Source organism: Pituophis catenifer, unplaced genomic scaffold (assembly GCF_029215685.1).
Source record: "Pituophis catenifer annectens isolate HBS135680 unplaced genomic scaffold, rPitCat1.0.hap2 SCAF_13, whole genome shotgun sequence".
Taxonomy (NCBI): Eukaryota; Metazoa; Chordata; class Lepidosauria; order Squamata; family Colubridae; genus Pituophis; species Pituophis catenifer.
In genome coordinates this window covers 25,130,066-25,149,770 of record NW_027256893.1, presented here as the reverse complement: position 1 = coordinate 25,149,770, position 19,705 = coordinate 25,130,066, and the positions used below count along the sequence as shown (strand labels likewise).

At 53.0% G+C, this 19,705-nt stretch overlaps 1 protein-coding gene across 2 annotated transcripts; it reads left to right on the top strand.

The window, feature by feature from the left end:
- Nucleotides 1-230: 230 nt before the first annotated feature.
- CBFA2T3 (CBFA2/RUNX1 partner transcriptional co-repressor 3) lies at nt 231-19,411 on the top strand. Of its 2 annotated transcripts, XM_070953061.1 has the most exons (11): nt 231-382; nt 4,450-4,527; nt 7,973-8,214; nt 9,282-9,371; nt 11,679-11,860; nt 12,651-12,901; nt 13,558-13,643; nt 14,730-14,925; nt 15,930-15,998; nt 16,929-17,119; nt 17,413-19,411. In XM_070953061.1, exons 1-11 carry the CDS (start codon nt 262-264, stop codon nt 17,740-17,742), a joined length of 1,836 nt encoding a protein of 611 aa, XP_070809162.1. In that variant the 5' UTR covers nt 231-261; the 3' UTR covers nt 17,743-19,411. The 2 variants fall into 2 exon arrangements, with proteins under 2 accessions (XP_070809162.1, XP_070809163.1); XM_070953062.1 differs by lacking the exon at nt 4,450-4,527.
- The last annotated feature ends 294 nt before the right edge of the window (nt 19,412-19,705 follow it).

Sequence of the window (19,705 nt, the reverse complement as noted above, 5' to 3'; positions counted from 1 at the left end):
TCCTGTCCCATGTGCCCCCCCCAGGTGCCTGTACCAGTTTGTCTCTCTCAGGATGTTGGTCTCGATAGCCACACCTGTCTCAGCTCTGATTCCCAGGCCTTCTCGGGGGGGGGGGGGGGGGCTCTCAGCAGGTGGCACCAGCCCAGTCTCTCTGTCCAGCTGTCTGTCTGTCTCTAGCTGCACCTTCAGGCCTGGTTGCTCACACCTTCCTCCCCTTCTCGCTTCCCCCTTGCAGGCAGCGCAGAGAATCAGGCAGCCACGATGCCCGACTCGCCGGCCGACGTGAAGACGCAGTCCCGCTCCACACCCCCGAACATGCCCCCACCATCACCAGCGGTCTCCCAGGGAGCCACACGGCACCCCACCTTCACCTCAAACCCCAGTGAGTACCCCCTTTATCCCTCGGGGCTGAGTAGCAGGGAGGTGGGAGAGGGAGATTTGCTGAAGGAGGCATGGGGGGGTGCTCCCTTCCTCCCAATTTTTCTGGGTTCTGCTGCTTGTTGCTTGAGTTTGACAGTATTAACGGGACATCCTTAAAGTAGAACTGAATGCTTTGATGGGGGGGGGAGTTCCTCCCACTCTGGATTTCTGCTGCACTGCTTTGATAGAAGGAAAGGATACCTTGAGGTGATCTCTGCTGACAGGTTCTGGCATGACCAGGGCTCTGGATTTGGGCATGCAGTTCCTGACCTTCATGCAGGAAAATGCCTTTGATGGGGGAATCAGGAGTGCAAAGCAAAGCAAAATGGGAAGGTTGCTTCCTCTCTCCCCCTCCTGCAAGGACCCTCCCTTCCCTACAATGGCCTGGGCTCATGTTTTCTTTGGGGAGGAGGGAAGTGCTGAAGGAAGCCCCCAAAGGCAGGAGAGAGGCAGGCAGGTGCTTCTCCTGCCACACCAAACCCCGCAGGCAGATAATCGGCAGCCCACTCCCCCCACCTTTTGTGGAAGGGTTCTGGGCTTCTCCTTGGACCCAGAATGATTTCGGGTGCCAGGCGGGTGGGCTTGGATGCTGTCCACCCCCACCTTCTCTCTCTGGGCCTCTTTCAAATGCTGCCATATGGCACTGCATTTGGAGTGCCAAGAAAACAGTCCCTCGCCCCACCCCGTGGGAAGCGCTGGCTTCGGCGGATGCCAGCCGGCTCCCGTTCTGCTCAGGCAGCTTCAAAGCAAAACAGGCTTTGCAAAAGGAGAGGAGCTGAACGGGCAGCCCAGCAAAGGAAGACCAGGGGCAGCGCCCAGAAGGAGAGATGCCCTGGTCCCGGGCCTCAGATATTGCAGAAATAGGGACCTACTCTGCACATGCTCTTAGAGGGGATGCTTAGACCTCGGTGGGATGGATTGGCACCTTTTTTGTGTCCCAGAAATAAAAGATCTGGCTGGTCTTTGCCAGAGACCCCTTGTTCACGTGGCTCATGCCAGGCTATTTTGCCCCAAACGATCTTTAGAATGAATTGGATGGTTTTAACCTTGGGCCCTGGTGAGAAACAGCTCCATCTGCTGCCAAGGCCCACTTCACCCCATCAAAGGCAGAAACTTTGGGGTGTGGAAGAGCCGGTGGGAGAAAGGGAAAGGAGGCCACCAAAGGGGTGGCTGGGAAGACATGGAGCCATTCTTCACTGTCTCCAAAAGGTGTGGCTTTCCTGTACTTCTCTTGTTCCACCGTGGGAGGTGGGCAGTGGGGGCTGCCCTTTGAGCAGGTGGAAGGCGCTCCCCTTGCTCGAACAGAGTCCTGCCCAGCGAGGGGGTTCGCCCTGCCTTGCATGGACTCCTAGCAGCTGCTCCTGTTCCGTCTGGCAGACTCAAATGGACCTGGAGCAAGGCTGAGGGAGCTTCCTGCGTGGTCCAGGGGTCAAGGCCTGTGCCCCGTCCAGAATGTTATGTGCTCTTTGCATGCCACAGAAGGGGAGGGTTCCATTCTTGGTCAGAACATCTAGTTCAGATGTTCTCAGGTCATATTCTTTGCTTAAGGTAGCCAGCCTGGAGGAGAGTCAGGCAGGGCATGAGGCAGGGATGAGTTTTTCTGCACTCCTTAAGCTGGTTTGCAGTTTCCAAGTGCTCCTTCGGTGCCATTCAGAGTCACCCACCAGGGTCTGATTGTTGCCTATATCTGGATTTCGGCCTTTGACTTGGCTGGTGAGAACGCTGGGTAGCTCTGGCTTGGCTGACGGCCACCCCTCAGCCAGCAGATCCCCATCCGGCAGCCCAGTTGCCCATGGTGCCCCCACCACCTGGCACCACCTCCAGTCCTGGGGATTGGGAGCGGCATCCCCATGGCCAAAGTTGCAGGGCAGTGGGCGGAGGCTGTGTGGCAGATGGGCAACTTTCCTCCGCTAGCAGGTGAACGCTCCAATGGCAGATGGGTTCCGTCTCCGCAGGCACAGGGCTCCGTGCCGAAGCCCCAAAATAGTTGCTGCGAGAACACTTGAGGCGCCAGATCGTTTCCCTGTTCAGCTTCAAGCTGCAGCGCCCAGCTCAAAATTAGCAACTTTGGAACTGAGGGAGAATTCCTCCTCCTCCTCCTCCTCCTTCCCTCTCCTGAAGGCTGGCAGGCTGCATGACTGGCCCGACGGCTGAGCCCCAAGAACAGCCCCCAGCCTTTTTATGGAGGGTCTGTTTTTCATGTCCCTCCTTGCCACTTTCCATGCCCTGAATGACGGCTCCAAGTCAATTTGAGGCAACCTCTTTGACCCAAACCTTCTCTGAGGAGGCCGCGTCCCGATGTGCTTTTGGTTGTCCTCAGCAGGACAACCTGAAGAATTGGGAGTCCCATAAAGGAGGCTCCTTTTCACACACCCAGGCATACCAGGACAGCTGCTTTCTCCACAAGTAATGTGTGGATGCATTTCTAGGATTTGAAGTAGGGATGGATGGGAAGGGAGGAATTTCAGTCCGATTGAGAGGGACTTTGCAGGCAACGGGTGCTTGGCAGAGACTAAAAGCTGTGCTAACTCCAACTGTCTGGTTAGAAGTTAATCCCCCTCCCCCGGTCAGGGCATTGCTTTCAGGGGATCCCACAGCCAAAGGAGAAGATTCCTGAGGCCCCCCTGAGCTCCCAAGCAGGCCCAGGATTGGAACCCACCCATGTGCAAAGGGAAGGCTGGGTCAGTTTTCCACCTGGTGCTTCTGCAGCCTTTCTGCAAACTCTTCCCAGGAAAGTCCAGCCTCTGGCTCAGCTGAGGAGCATCTTCTGGGCACATGGGCAGCATCAGACGAGGACCCTCTGCCAGCAAGGGCAGAAGAACGTTACGCCCCAGTGTGTAAAATGTTGGCGCTAGCCTCAAAGTATGCTTAGCCTGGAACCGGAATGTCCCCTTCTCATGGATGCCTGCAGACTTGAAGAGAGGCTCAACGGTTCTCGGCCACCATCCTCAGGCAGAGAATCCAGCTCTAGTTGAAGCAAAGAAGCTGCAGTTCAAAGCGGTCCTAGAGTTGCTAAAGCAGCAAATTCAACCCCACTTGTTTTGGGGGCTGCCTGGACCAAGCACTGCTTTCCAGACCTTCAAGGCAGCAGTCCCACAAAAAACATCCACTAACTGTGGCAGAGTTTCCTTCCTTCTGCGGAGCAGGAGGTGACCCAATTCTTCCTTTTCTTAATCTGTAGGAAGGGGAGGCAGCCCAGTCTTGTTCTGGGGAGGGACACCTGCAAGCAAGAGGTGGGCCATCCACCCTGGCTCTCAGTTGCCAACCTATTTTACCGTCTCCTGATATATTTTGAATCTTCGGGTTACTGAAAATAGCCGTGAGAGTAAGGTGTGCTTTTCAGAATGCAAGGCTGCCTGTTTCTCAGCCTGCCCTGCCCTCTCCACACTTTCAGCCAAGCCTTATGGGTTCAGGAGTCTATACTCTTAGATGAAGCTCTCTGTAGACAGAACATGGGAAGGGCGATAGAATTACACAGAAATTGCTAATTCCTTTTAGGGGCAGTTCTGCATGGCTTTCCTTTTTGCAAAATACCTTGGTTTGTATTGAAGTGATATCTTTGTGAGGTGCAGCTTGATGAATGCATGATTGCTATGGCAAGGAAGAAAAGAAACTTCTTTTTCATCCGTGGGCCCAAGGGCAGCCGAGCCTGATTTGGCATGACGGCTGCCAGTTGCTTACCTCTAGCTCTGCAACGTCAGGATAACGGGCGAGCACCTCAGTGCGGCCATCAGCAGGACTTTCACCGAGGAACGGTAAACCCGTGAAGGTGCCTGTAGATTAGAGTTGGTCATAAGCCAAGGAGGGGTTCCTTGTTTTGGCTTTGCTCTGCCCAGCCCGGCTGCTTCTGAGCCTCTTGAAAAGGGAGGAGAATTTCTAAGGGTTTTGGCCCTGGAAGTAAAAGGCCTATGTCCAACTGGACCTCCTCACAGAGACCATAAAGCCTGACTGTCCCCAGCTTAGTGCGATGATAAGGCCTCTCCCCGCCTCGGGTCTCTCCTGATAGCGTATGTTTTATTTTACTTGCAGATCGTGATGCTGGGCCGCCGATGTTTCTCCCACGCGGCCGATTTCATGGTTGCCTGAAATGGTCCATGGTGTGTCTCTGTAAGTAAGATGAAACAAACCCTCCTCTAGAGACCCAGAGGCTGAGCCCCGCTTGGCTTGTGCCGGGCAGGAGGGAGGGGGGAGCTGCCAGGCAGCAGCACTCAGATGCTGGGGTTGGGAAAGGGGGTGCAGATCCCGCCTGGGTTGGGACCCCTTCCCGTTTGCTCCATGCAGGTCCCTAGTTAGCAGGGTAGGGCCCCAAAAGTGAAAGTAACAACTGCCTCGGTGGGATCCAGTCTCCACATTTTTCATGTACAAAATGCAAAGCACATTAAAAAGAGATGGAGCTTGGACGACTCTGTGGCAGCCCCCAGCGTCTTGAGATACCTTGTAAAGACCACTGCTGATCACTGAGCCGGCATAACAAGGAGTTCAACCCAGAGGACTGTATTTAGGATTCATGTTTATCCCTGCCTCTCCCCTGCAACGGGCTATTTTAAATCGGCCTTCATTTCCGCTCATGTCTATCTGTGAGGGGTCAGTGGCTTGTTGCGGGAGAGACCCCGATGCAGCTGCACTTCAGCGTGTCTCCCTTCCCAGTCGTTGCAGGGCGCAATTGGTTGAGTCAGGATAGAAAAACCCTTTGGAAATCCTTCACAACATTTATTTGCGTCAGATCAGCGGTGCTGAGACCGAGCAGCAAATGTAAGGCATTTTATGTTGCTTCCCTCCGGCGTTTGCTGGGAGATGCAAAAGGGCAACATGGGGGAATTTTGGTCTGTTCTTCCTGGCCTTACGTGAACCATTAAGATGTCTTCAAGGAAGCTGGACCACAAGCATTTTAATAGGGTTGTTCCCTGGGACAGCTGGGAGGTTTGTGGGCATGTCATACCACCACATACAAATCCAGAGAGTCCCTAGGAAGAGGCTGTTCCAATCCCAGGATCACACGGAAGAGGCGATGATTCTAGCAAGGTTGGAGCCAATAATGCCACTCTCGCTGCTCAGGCAGGCCGAGGAAGTCCCCAGGACTATGATCTCTAGGCTAAATTCATGTGTCGCTCCGGAAGTGGCTGTTCTCCCAAGCTTTGAGGACAAGCTGAGCAGAAATATCTCTTTTTGCTTCACGTAGCTTTCCTTTCGTGTTCTCTGGTCTCCTGGTCGGAAGTCTGTTCTTGAATTTGCTTGGTATTTAGCTGTAAGCTGCCCAGACTCCCCGGGGAGTCAGATAGCCTAGACATTAAGTAAAATAAAAACAGAACAAATACGCATCAGGTAATGGGGAAAGGACGCAAGAGCGACCCTTTTTTGATCCCATCTGGACCCAGCAGTCACTCAGGTCCTCCAAGCAATGCTGCGGTCATTCTCCAGCCTCCTCCCAATGCTTTTCAGGAACCAAACCCCAGAGCAGAATCCAGGATGTTCCTCCTGGCTGCCCAGATGCCCGCCAGGCAAGGTAGGGGTTCAGCAGTGGGCACCCCGACTTTTCCAAAGAATCACCACCTTTAGCCAAGGGGAACCCCCCGTGCCGCCTCCATCCCTGAAGCCCCAGCCCCAGAGACATGTGTGAAGTTTAACTTAGTAACGCACCTGTCACTGGAATAAAAGCAGTTGTGGCCGAGCGGTTATTTTCGGCACCTCTTTAGCAAGCGGCCGCTCTCGTCCTGCCGGAGAGGGAGTCGGCGCCCGAGGAAAGCAGCAAAGCTCTGGACGGCTGCAGCTTTCCACAGCACTGTGGTGACAACGGCAACGGTTAGTGGTGCGTGATGAGTCCTGGTGAAGGCAGCCTCTTCCCTAGCCTACTTGGGAGGGATGGTTTTCAGAGGTTGGGGCATTTGCGGTTGACCTTTCGTCTCTGCCAAGCAGTGGAGGCTGACAGTCCCTTCTCCTCTGCATGTGGGGATCTGAGGTGGCCACTCTGCTGGTCTTTCAAGGGCACCCACATGGTAGTGCAAGCATGCCACACCTGCCAGGTCGGGAATAGCAGGAGGGTCAAAAAGGCACCACAGCTGCAAGTGCTCCACCTGGATGAAGCCGGTCCTTACCCCACCCCACCCTGGTCTTCAGTCCAGGGAGGCTTGCAAAGAGCCAAGGCAGGAGGGCTGGACTCGGGTTTATTTTTCTGACCTAAGGACATGTCCTCTTGTTGGGTCTGGAAATAGTTGGGGCCGTGGGCAGGCACTCCCCCTCTGCATTCCTGCCTGGACGGGAAGCGAACAAAAACATTTTGTGTGACAAGGACTGGAAGGAGCAGAGGAGAAGTGAGCTCGAGAGGTGGTTTGAAATGCAAGCTGGCCGCTGGGAGGAAATCCTTCCATGGAGTCAGAAAGCAGCCCCAGCCTGCCTGTGTCCACATGGAAGTGAAGCTCCGGCTCTTCAGTGGGGCTGCCTTTTAGGAGGTACCAATCTGGGCTCTTGTAACAGAACCAGATTCCTTTCCCTGCTTTCCCTCAGGACTCACCATCTTTTGCATTGCCCTCCTATGGTTGCTCCTCTTGCGTCAGCAGCCAAGGTGTGTCGACCAGGAGCATCTCTTGAAAGACATCAACCCCTCCTTGCAAGGCTGCACAGGAGACTCTGGAGGGGTCCGGATAGCACTCGGCCCCTCCTTCTGTAGGGAGGTCTGGAGGTCTTTCCACTTGGTATTTAATGGAAACCCTCCCCTCTTCCCATCTCACTCGTTCCTTTCTGAAGGCAGTGGGGCCCAATTTGATTTTTGGAAGCAAGAAAAACTCTCATGAAAAGTTTGTTGTTCTTCTCTTCTATGACATACTTTTAATATTTCAACACTTAGGATCCTTTTATCAGCTTGATGGTTTGCTGGTTTATTTGCCTTCCTTTGTTGTCAATCTGCACAAATCTAGAATTCTAGGTATCCCCCAGACTGAAAGGTAGGATGGCGTTTCCTTAGCAGTCTCTTAGAAGAGGGTGGCCCTGCCTTCTTCTGGAACAGCTGCTCACTTGCCACATCGGATTCCTCCCCCTGAATCTTGAGAGCTTCCCTGCCTGATCAAGGTCAAAGTTTTCATCTATATCTTGACTTCAGTCCAAGCATATTTAAAGTGGTCCATCTTAATCTCTCTGAGTTCATCTCATTGGATCTTACTCCTTTCTCCAAGCGATGCTCACTCAGTTCCTTAAAACCTTCTTTGTCCTTTCCAGTTAGTTTATTACTTAATTAGTTTAAATTATTACTTATTAGTATAGGATTCCGGAGATATTAAAAATGCTCACTTTGTCCAAGCTGGGATCACCCCCTGCGAATGAGGTGTTGGAGGAGGCTCCAGGGGGCCTGGTCAAAGCCACCAAATAGTAAAAGGCATTCGACTTGGAAGGGAAAATTAGGATGCTTCAGGCTCCAGCAGCAAGTATTAGTGGTCTCTGGATTGCTCTCCTGGGAATAAGAGGACAGGAAGAAAAAGATGAAAATGTACTTGGCAGTTCTACTTCTAGAGAATTTTGAATTTTCCTGCAACTCCCTCAACGGTTCCTTCTTCCCTGGCAGTAATGAACGGAAGCAGCCATTCCCCGACGGCCATCAACGGAGCGCCCTCCACGCCCAACGGCTTCAGCAACGGGCCGGCCACGTCCTCCACTGCTTCGCTGTCCAACCACCAGCTTCCTCCGGCCTGTGGGGCTCGCCAGCTCAGCAAGCTGAAGCGTTTCCTTACCACCCTGCAGCAGTTCGGCAGTGACATCTCTCCGGAGATAGGGGAGCGGGTTCGCACACTGGTGCTGGGCCTCGTGGTGAGTTCCAGGCCCCTTTGGGGGTGGGGGTGGGTCAAAGACTCTGGAGTACAGGCAGTCCTTGGCTTATGACCACAGTTGTTTAGTGAGACAGTTGTTAAGTGAGTTCTGCTCCGTTTTACAACCTTTCTTGCCACGGCTGTTAAGTGGATCACTGCAGCTGTTAACTTAGTAACATGGTTGTTAAGTGAATCTGGCTTCCCACTGACTTTGCTTGTCAGAAGGTCACAAAAGGGGATCACGTGACCTTGGGACGCTGCAAACCGTCATAAATACGAGTGAATTGCCAAGGGTCTGAAATTTGATCCTGTGACCATGGGGATGTTGCAATAGTTGCAAGAGTGAAAAACAGTCATAAATCACTTTTTTTAGTGCCGTCGTAACTTTGAATGGTCACTAAACAAACTACCATATTTGCAACCACCGTCCTTAGTCAGATGCTCCTGTAAAAACCATGGGGCTGGTGGTCCCACTTAATACAGTTGAGCTCCTGTAGTGCAGAATCTTAACACTCCTAAAAACCCAACAAGCATTCCATTGGGGAAGCCAAGGTTTTATTCATCACATCCCTGACGCAATCAACAGTGTGTTGAGCAGCAGGTTGGTCTAGAGCCGTGTTTCTCAACCTTGGAAACTTGAAGATGGGTGAACTTCAGCTCTCAGAATTCCTCAGCCAGCTTTGCTGGGACTTGAAGTTCACAAGTCTTAAAGTTGCCAAGGTTGGAGACCCCTTGTCTAGAGAAGCGATCGGATTTTGAAGGCACAGGCTTGTTTTTGTGGCAACAGATCAACGCAGCTACCATTCTGCAGTTTGTTGGTGTGCAACATGCCTGGGCCTTGTTAACCCGCCTTACCCAACCCAACCCAACCCAACCAGATATGATGGAATTACAATGCCCAGAATTTCCAGCAAGTTGTTTGGGAATTCTGTGTGTTACTATCCGAAAGGCATGGAAACATGTCAAGTCGGTTGGCAAAGCTGACTTTGAAGAAGACAACCTGAATAAAGGCCCTTCTGGCTTCATTGTGAATTCATCCATTGACCACTTTTGATGTTCCCCTTGTAGAATTCCACACTGACCATTGAAGAATTCCATTCTAAGCTCCAGGAGGCCACAAACTTCCCCCTGCGCCCTTTCGTCATCCCGTTCTTGAAGGTAAGACTTCCCCCCTGCGTGATTCAAGTCCCACTGATTCGTTTCCAAAGGGGGGCTTCACTATCCCAGCAGCCCCTTGTCTATTTGAACAAGAGGAATGGATCACTGTGAGCTGAGTGTTCCAGCCCTCCCAAAAACCCACAATGTCATTCATGTCATGCATTTGAGAGCATGCAATAAATGCACGGAAAACTTTTATTTGGGAAAACCCTGCTGGGTGATCAGCACAGCCACTGGTAGGGGATCCTCCCTTGTGGATCTCAATTGGTTTCCTAATAGCAGGACCAAGGAAAGAAGGGGGATGAGTCAGAGCGGAGCTGTCTTCTCCCATGGAAAGTGGGTGGCGTTCCCAAGGACGCTTGCAAGGAAATCAAGGAAATGACTCCAAGATGACGAGGAGAGTCTGTTGCAAGCCTTTTGCCCGTGGAAATTCCCAGGACAATCTCCGAGCCTGAGGAGCTGCGGCCAGTCTAAAAGTGACCATTCTGGTTCAATGGACAAACAAACACTTTGACTGGACAAATCTCCAAATCTGTTCTGACGGGCAGGAATTCTCTACTGCAGGAGTCTCCAACCTTGGCAGGTTTACGACTTGTGGGCTTCAAGCTGGCTGGCTGAGGAATTCTGGGAGTCCACAAGTCGTAAAGTTGCCACGGTTGGAGACTCCTGCAGTAGAGAATTCCTGCCCATCAGAACAGGCAGTGGAAGCTTAGCTGAGCAAAGGGCAATCAAGACCCTCACAGGGGTAGCAGTCTGCCAAGCTTCTCTTTCCACCACCACCCCACCCCATTGTGCGGGTCCTTCTCTCCTCTTGCACTGATTTCTCCAGCCCAGCCTAGCAGTTTTCAAGTATTTTTGCTTGGAAGAATTGCATGCCTTCAGAAGGGCTGCCAGGGAAAACCTCCGTTGCACAGTAAGGAAATGCGTTGTTTGGAAATCTTGTTTTCTAAAAGCATCGTAGCTTTAACTGAGAGTTCAGTTTCTAGATTTATTGAACGTTTCTGGAGAAGTAAGTTGTCCTTAAGGAGGATTTGCTCCTAGAAATACCAGCTGGCCTTGCTGGCTCTTTAGAGGTCTAAAAGGAAGACGCCCCGACATTCTCCTCTCCTCTTCCTTGCCCAAGACAGCACCAGAAGAAGGCTGACAGCCCTGAGTTCACAGCCTTCCAGCTTGACCACCTTGGGAGTAAAGATGAAAGGAAAGCCCCCCCCCCAGTGATCCCAATTCAACCCTGGTTCCTTTGGGCTATTTGTTCCACAGAGCCCACTTGGGTGACCAACAACATGTCTCGATTGGTGCTTGGTCTCCACAGCCTCTGGGGAAAACCGGTCCTCTCTTTGGCAGAGGATTGGGGCCACCTGCCAGCCCTGGTGCCTCCAAAGGAGCCTCCCCACACCCGACAGCCTTCTTTCTCCCTGCCTCCTCTGCTCTCCAGCACCCTCTCCCAGCTGTCTTCCACCCGGGGCTCCAGATGCTTCTCATTACGCTAACTCAAAGCAGGCGGCCCCCAGCATGCCTTTCCCAGAGATGTTATTTATTCCTTTTTATTATTTTTCTTTCTGGAAACGTGGAGCCGAGGCAGAGAGAGGGAGAAGGTGGTGGAGGAGGAGGAGGAGGGTTTGCTGTCCTGGAATCCACAGTGGGGCATTTTATCAGCTCAAATGTCTTCAACAGATGGCGGTTTGGCCGACCATCGGCTGCTTAAGTAGGAAACCAGGGTTGGCTCGTGGCAGGACTTTGCTTGCCTGCTTAATCACTTCGGTGGATGCTCCTCCCTGGAACCAAGCTCCTCACTGGGAGAACCTCACTGGGCGGGGAAGAAAGCAGTTGTGTTTTATTTACAAACACTTTCTGCTAAAAGCATGGGAGCAGGGGTGAAATGCTACCGGTTCGGACCAGTTCGGCCAAACTCGTAGCGATGGCAGCGGGTGGTTCGGAGAACCAGTAGCGACGGTAGTGCGAGGCTCCGCCCACCCACCCGGTTGTCATTATTTCCTGGTTTAAATCAGGAAATAACTTGTTTTTTACCCTCTGCACATGCGCTCACGCGGCACGTGCACTTCTGAACTGGTAGGGAAGGTAAGTAGATTTCACCCCTGCATGAGAGATGGGAATAAGGACCCTGCAGATCCTGAGAACCATTGGAGGAGGGCCAGAGGACTTTCTCTGGGAAGGTCATAAGATGAGACACCAAAGAGCTTCCTGCTTAGAGCAGGAACTCCTATCCAGTAAGATTCCTTTGGAAACCCCACGGAGAGGAGAGGCTGCCCCCTTGCTCTCTCTTCATGGTACCTCTTGCCCGCTTAGGCCAACCTGCCCCTGCTTCAGCGGGAGCTTCTCCACTGTGCCCGCATGGCCAAGCAGAGCCCGGCCCAATACTTGGCGCAGCACGAGCAGCTCCTGCTAGATGCCAACGCCTCCTCGCCCATCGACTCCTCGGAGCTGCTGCTGGAGGTCAACGAAGGGGTCAAAAGGCGGACGCCAGACAGGTAGGAGGCCAGCCTCGAGCATGTGAGAGAAGGGGGAGGGCGTCCTAGGCTGGGGACAGCCTTGCCAGGCATTATTCTTAAGAAGGACCTTTGACCTGCATGGTGCTTTATAGAGGCCAGGTCCTCATCTGGGAGGATCACAGCCTAAAACAGCAGAGGGGGCTGAAAGGTGGAGAAAGGAGCATCTCCAAGGCAATTGGTGACCCCACTGAGAAAGAGGCGAAGCCATTCTGGGTCCTTTGGCAGGAAACCCATGTCGAGCGATCTTTGCCCCTCAGGATGACTGACATAGAGCGAGGACACAAGCTTTTCCGGGAGCTTGAGGGATTGCCTGCCCCAACTGGGAAGCAGAGAGCACCAGTCTCCCTGTGGCTCCGATTAGCGGAGCAATCAAGGTTAGGGGACCACATGTTAGGGGATACAGCTCCAAAGATATATTGGTGAATTCACCAAGCTTTAGGTCGGTCTTTATCCTGAGCCGGTCAACCTCAAACACCATTTTGGAGGTGACCAAAAAGGAAATGGTTGAACTGTAAACATCCCTCCGGAGAAGAGCCCAGGGACTCCTTCTAAAGACCAGCCAGTTGGCGATGTCCAGGAAGAAGCATTCATGTGCTGGGGTCACTTCCAGGGGGGTTTGCCATTCAGTCAGTTGTCATAGAGGCTGTGTGAACCTGGTCATTCTGGGAAGCTGGAACAGGCTGTCTTGGGCACTGCTTGCCTTCTATTTGGGCAGCCTGGCAAATTCACTGTAGTGCCCTGACACTGGGGTGTTTTCTTTGTGGCACAGGACCAAAGAGAATGGCTTGGACCGCGACTCCCTGCATCCTGAGCACCTCAGCAAAAGGCCTTGCAACCTAAGCCCTGCCCAGCGGTACAGCCCCAGCAATGGGCTCAGCCATCAGCCCAATGGGCTGCCCCACCCCACCCCTCCTCCCCCTCAGCACTACCGCCTGGAGGACATGGCTGTGGCCCATCGCTACCGGGACACCTACCGCCCTCCGGATCCTCGGGACCTTCGGGAGCATCCCCGGCCAGCAGGTGAGAGAGCACTCGGGAGCAGCGGGCGGGGGAAAGCCAGCAAAGGTGGGCAGGGGTCCAGCAAGGAAAAGTGGGCTTGGTGGGCGGGTCCCCAAAAAGAGAGGAAGGCTTGAGCACTGCAGGATTGGACCCAGGCAATGGAGGAGCCTTGGAAGAGCTGGGAAGAAGTGTCAAGGATGGTGTGCAAAAGAGCTCAGTTGGGGCTCGCCATCCCCCCACCCCTCCAGGTTTAAGTAGGGTTGGAAAACAACTCTTGCCAAGCAGACAAAGAGGGTCCTTGCTTCCACTTCTGCAAACAAAGCTCCCTAGTTTAGGAGATGGCAGAAGCAAAGGGCAGATCTGATGATGTCCCAAAGCCCCCTGCAAGCCCTCAGAGCAAAGAGGTTCTTGTGACACCCCTCGGTCTTTAAATATGGCAAAACACCCAAGAAGTAGTCATCCTAGCTCTATTTCATGAACAGAATTTGGTTTAAAATTGCATTCAAATGGAATTCAGCACTTGCCTAATTTGGGGAAGCCAGCTGCAGTGTGTCCCCGAAGTTGTGCCTGCTGACAGGAATTTGGGTGAACGGCCTCTGGTTCCCCAGGGACTGGGGGCTTCTGGGAGGGTTGAGGTCCTGTCCTTCCACCCCACTCACGATGCTTCTTCCCTGCAGCCGTCCACAGTTCCCGGCAAGAGGAGGTGATCGACCATCGGTTGACCGAGCGAGAATGGGCTGAAGAGTGGAAGCACCTCAACAATGTACGTACAACGGCTTTACATTTTATTATTTAATGAATGTGCACATCTCATGTGTGACTCTGGGAAGCTCATGACAATTAAAAACCTCAGATACCATAAAAAGTATGAACAAACACGACAACTATACAAAAACCACTCTTAAAAACTCAAGCAAACCTTAAACCTAACCGCATCAGTAGCTGAGTACCAAACCTCACATCCATTTAATACAAGCCTTGCCAAGACTCACCGCCACTGTTGGCTCCCCAGAGAAAAGGCCCCAGGAAAGTCTTTGGGCCCTTCCTAAAGGCCGGCAGGACAGGACAGGAAAGGAGCCTATCTTGGTTCCTGGGCAATGAAGTTCCAAGGGTGGGCACCGTGAATGGACTCTGTGGGTTTGGCAATCCCTGGCACTGAGTAAGAAGCTACTTTAGGAATATCAAACCGTGTGGTCTGGCTTATGATCAAACCAGCAGAGGCTTGCAAAAGGGTTACAAGAACTGGGGGAAATCAGCAGGTTCTGCTGGTGGAGGATTGTCTGCATGGAGGTTGAACCCCTCAGGAGGAAATGAAACCTTGGCCATTGGCCCTTGGGAGCTGCTGCGGCCCTTCCCTTTTGTGCCTTGTGAATCCCAAGCATGCCCCTCCCCTTCCCCCTTCCCTGACCTGATCCTGACGCATGGCTGACTCAGTCGCTTTTTTCTGTTTACTTGGCCTCCCCCTTTTTCTGAGCTGAATGAAGCATTCTCAAGGTAGCAAACAAGAAGGTTCCCCGCTTATTGTCAATCACTTCAACCCTGGTTCATCCAGCAGATGCGAATTGCAATAAATCATTGCATGAAAAATAAGCCACAAAGTTTAGGAGGGGCCAGAAGAAAAGGAGAGGCCCAAGGCTGCCTTTGGTCAGTTGCAGCTGACCCTCAGGCAGGCTAGATGGATGGGAAGGTCCTTCCTGAGCTACCTGGCGAAGGAGGAGGAGGGGGGCAGGGAGGGAAAGGGGAGATGGAGAGCGATGCTCACCTCCCCGCTTTTTTTGTCATCTGCACAATGGGCTGGAAAAGGAGACCAGGCTGCCCCGGCTGTCACCTGTGGCCTTCCTCCCTGCAGCTCCTGAACTGCATCATGGACATGGTGGAGAAGACACGCCGGTCCCTCACCGTTCTGCGCCGCTGCCAGGAGGCTGACCGTGAGGAGCTCAACCACTGGATCCGCCGCTACAGCGATGCTGAAGACATGAAGAAGGGGCCGAGCCCCGCCAGCCGCCCCCTCAGCAGCACTGCCAACCTGGAGGCGCCACTGCTAGGTACCCCAGCAAGGGAGGAGGCGGGCTCAGTGCCCCCCTCCCCATGGAGGCCCTTGACTCCAGGCACAGAGTGGCCTTCCTCCTCCTCTGAACAGGCTCTTGTCTGGGGAGGGGGCTCCTTCCGCCTGCCATAGGCTCTCTGGAGTTGGGCCTTTCCAACAGCCCTCACTTCCAGGGCCTCTCAGAAGAACGGAGGGTGTGTGTGTGAGAGAATGGGGAGGCAGAGGACAACCAGGCTGCCATCGCACCTCCATCTGTCATGAGTGCACTAACAACTGGGAGCGAGTGGAGAGGAACCTTTCATGCGTTCTCCTAGCCTTAACATCTGCTGGGGCATCTGATGAAAACAAAGTCCACTTTGTGTTTGTGTCTGAATTGTGGTTTAAGGAGTAAGCCCCATCAGCTGGGTTTGCAGAACAAGCCAAGCCTTCCCCCACATTCTGCCAATCAGAGAGGCTGGGCTAAGCCACCTTAAAGCTGGCGAAAGCAAGCCATGGGATGGGCTTAATGTAAGGTCTAACTTAGTCAGCCTAGAAGGAATTCTTAAAGTCATGGCCACAATTCCTGGATGCGTTCCACCAACTAAGATGACTTTCAAGGGGGTTGCAGAAACTCATGGGGTCACACCTTGGGCAAGGGTCTTTGTGTGGCTGTTAGGAGGGATCCCCTCTTGGTATCACTCTGCTGCCCTCCGGGGCGCCCCGGTCTTCCTCCCTGGCATCCACTTGGCTTCTGGGGCCACTGGAGCCTCTGAGCTCAACAGAGCTGGACCCTGATCCTCATGTGGTGTTTTGCCCCCCCCCCTTTGCAGGTGCCTCTGGGTGCCCACCCCGCTCTTGGCTTCCCCAGAGGCAGCCACAATCCGGCCCCCAACTCTCCAGGGTCCAGTCAGGGATGCCGATAACACAAGCTTGACCACGCTTGAGTTTTTCAAAGCAATAAAAAAACAAGTCAGTTCATTCAACGCTTCTTAACAGATTTTTCTCATTCTGCTATTTCCCCAGATGCTCATCGTGAATTTGTATCCAGGCCCCTGTCTGGCTACATGCCGGAAGAAATCTGGAGAAAAGCTGGTGAGTTTTGGGGGAAGTGAGGAAACGCTTCTCACAGAAAATTGGCTCTTGCGTCACCAAGCAAAAGCCAAAAAAATATCCATGGGACAAGCAATTGCTGGAACCCCCCTGGCTCCTGCTATCCGAAATAGCCGATTGTGTTCTGGTGGGCTCCCCCACCGCCCCCACCGCCAGAAAATGGTGCAGAGGAATCAGTGGCCAGCCTTGCTTTCCCACCACTAAAAGTGGGGTGAAGTGGGGTTTGGTCCCTTTGGATGCAGTGCAATCTCTGCTTAAGCCTGATGGAGAATGGCTGGCTGCCTCAAGACGGGAGGAGGGATTAAAGTTGCCTCTTTCTTGTGATGGATTCTGCCACTGAATTTGCACAGCTCCCTTCACCATGCTAGCTAGTGGCTCCTTTCATACAACAAATGTACTAGTTGAGCACTAGCCTCAGTTAGCTTTTTCTTGTAGGCCAGCATCTTGGGCAAATCGAGGCTACAATACTGTGGGTTGGGTGAAGCCTGAGAATGGCTTAGTTAGTCATCTGGTGGGGGCTGTTGTGTGAATGCCACTTGGGTGGCTTTGCTTGTCACGGTCTCCCTGGGGAGGGTCTGTAAGAGTGAATTACGAAGGGGCGAAGCTGCTTAGGGTAGAAACAAGTGGGATCCGTTTTTTGACAGTGTGGTGCTTATTTTAGAGTTTAAACTACAGTTCTTATACTTCTCGCCTGAAAGTAGCTGCCAGTTTTAGCAATCCTGGTCAGTGTGGCCTGAAAGGGCCACAGAAGGGGATCCTGGGTGGTGCAGGTGGCCCTAGGGCCACAGATTGACATTCCTTTTTCTGGAAGACCTCAGACCTCCTTCAGAGCAGCAGCGTGTTGCTTTCTTTGGTGTTATCTGCCCTGACTGAGGCCCCTCTATGATTTCTGCCCCGCGCTCTGCCTTTCAGAAGAAGCCGTGAACGAGGTGAAGCGTCAGGCCATGTCGGAGCTGCAGAAGGCCGTCTCAGACGCGGAGAGGAAGGCGCACGAGCTGATCACTACGGAGCGGGCCAAGATGGAGCGGGCCCTGGCCGAAGCCAAGCGCCAAGCCTCCGAGGATGCTTTGACCGTCATTAACCAACAGGAGGACTCCAGTGAGGTAGTGACTCTCTCTAGTCCTGACCTGGAGCCGGGTGCCAGAGTAGCGGGCTGCAAGCAGCCATGACTCGGAGCCAGGCGTGTGTTGGTCTCGTGGCTCCCCCCCTGTGGTTTGGCCTTGTCCTAAACTGTAGGAGTTGAGCACAGTCTGGAGCACAGCCACAGCCCTTTGTGAATCCGCCACGGGAAAGACGGACCGTGTGTCTGGTGCCTGGTGAAGAGTAGAGCGCCTCTTGTCCCCCACGCTTGTCTTTCGCTCTGCGCTGATCTCTGTGCTTTCGCCTTCTCCTGCAGAGCTGCTGGAACTGCGGGCGCAAGGCTAGCGAGACCTGCAGCGGATGCAACACTGCACGCTACTGCGGCTCCTTCTGCCAGCACAAAGATTGGGAGAAGCATCACCACGTCTGTGGACAGACCCTCCAGAGCCTCCAATCTTCTGTCGGGGCGGGCTCTTCCGGCCCGGTTGGGCTTCCTGGGGCTCCCGCCCAGTCAGACGGGGCGGCCGTGACCAGTTCCATCCCCGCCGTGGCCCTGGGAGGGAGCTCAAGCAATCCAGGCTCTGCCACCGTCTCGCGTTCTGGCACACCGGCAACCCCAGCCCCGTTGGACACCACGTCCCGCTAGGCGAGAGACACAAGGGAACCATCACTGCTGCTGCTGCTACCACTGCTCTCCAAATGGGGGGAAAAACCCCAGAAAACTGCATTCAATGCAAATCCTCAGCTACCTGACACGTGTTTGACCTCCAGAGCAACCTCTAACTCTACGACAGAATCCTCACAAATCCTCAGACCTGGCTTTAAATGGAGTTAAGGCAAGCGCCGAGCCTCGTCCGTTCTTCAAAGACAGTGATGATGATGGGAGACTCAACTTCCGACCCATAGGATGTGGGGGAATTGAAGTGGTTGTTGTTGTTTTCTTTTCTTTTTCTTCTTCTCCTCTTCCTCCTCCTCCTCGGATGAGGCATCGGCAGGTATCCCCACCTCTTGACTTGGGGACAAGGAAGGGAAACGGGATGAGACTCCCTCCGCCTCCTGCCGGAGGTGCGTTCATGGAAATAAAACAAATGAAAGCCCCTTCTTCTGAAAGAGAAAAGGGGCAGAAGAAGGCAGGGAAAATGGATTTCAGTTACAAAAAGCAACACTTTTTTTTCCTTTTTGTAAAAAAATAAAAATAGACAATAAAAACATCAAATTCTTTGGCTTTAAGTAAAACAGAAAGAAAAAAAATCCAAAAAGTACCCACAAAACCAAGTAAAGGAAGCTTACCTGTAAACTACCTTGCTAGTTAGCCAAGAAATACCATTTTCACCTCTGCTCCAAAGGAAATCCAAAAACAGAAAAAAAAGAATCCAAACTTTTTTCCACTGCCAAAGTTTCTTTCTTCCTCCCCCCCCCTCACTTTTCTTCCTGCGATTGACTTCTTCCTCTTCTTCCTCAGTACGGAGGCTTTATTTATTAGGTTTTTGTGAACAGAGGAGTCCCGCATCTTTCTGCAACTTTCTACCCACCGCTTGGCAGAGGCTGCGGCTGCCGCGGCTGGTGGCATTTCTACTCCTTTGTGTTCCTGGAGGGGGGAGGGGAAGGGGGGACCTCACTGCACGCGGACCTTGGCCTACTCCCACGTCACCCTGGAGGAGGACAGACGTGCAACCGTGGGATTCGGAGAAATTTTCGTAGAATAAAGCAAAAAACAAAACCAAGTATTCACCGCTTTTGTGAGTGGGAGGAGGTGTGTTTGTGTGCATATGTGTGACAGAGAGAAGAGAGAGAGTGTGTGAGGCGGAAATGACGCTATAAACTCCCTCGCTTGGTGGATTATAAAAACCCCTTGTGCCAGAGAGACGTGTGTGATTCACCCCTGCCTGCCTGCCTGCCTGCCTGCCTGCCTGCCTGCCCTTGGCTAGTTTGGTTCCTGGGCAAGAAAGTCTCTGCCTCTCACCCAGATCTTTTCACCTCTATCATCCCCCACCCCAATCTCTGCTCTCCGTAATCCACCCATCTTCCCAGGCAGGTTTTTTTGCAGTTTCCTTCTTCTGCCCAAAGAACAGAGAGGCATCTTATTTTTTCTTCTCTTCTTCTGAAGTCCCGGTGCCAGGTTGGCCAAGAGTCCCCCTGACCTCAGTATTGGCTCTTCTCCCTAATCTCTCACTGGGTCTCCCAGATGGGCAGGGGGTCCCTTCCCCTCCCTCCTTCCCTCAGCCCAGCCTTTGGTCTTCCGTTGCCATTCTGGGTTTTTCTGGAGGTAACCAACAGATGTTTGCCTGGGGAGGAAGGAGGAGGGGAGGAGGAAACTGTGGTATCCAATGGTCACATTCTTTGCAACACTGTACAAAGTACTGAGGACGGGAGTGCAATATGGGGGGAGGGGGGAACGGCATGGCTGCAGGGCGGGGGGGGGGGACTCCTTACAGATGGCCCAGCCAGGGGTTCAGGGCAGAAATGTTGTACTTTTAATGTGAATGTAAATAGTCTTTGCAAAAAAATCCAAAAATATTGCTAATAACCGGAATGGTGATGATGGTGAGGAGAAGAGACATTTGGCCAAATAATGGAAACAGACAACCACTAAAGGATGTAGCAGGTGG

What these genes read in the sequence shown, in the direction of transcription:
- CBFA2T3 (XM_070953061.1), top strand. Translation starts at nt 262, where the DNA reads ATGCCCGACTCGCCGGCCGACGTGAAGACGCAGTCCCGCTCCACACCC. An exon ending in TCGTCATCCCGTTCTTGAAG is followed by an intron (nt 9,372 to 11,678) that starts GTAAGACTTCCC and finishes TTGCCCGCTTAG; the next exon opens with GCCAACCTGCCCCTGCTTCA. An exon ending in CCTGGAGGCGCCACTGCTAG is followed by an intron (nt 14,926 to 15,929) that starts GTACCCCAGCAA and finishes CTATTTCCCCAG; the next exon opens with ATGCTCATCGTGAATTTGTA.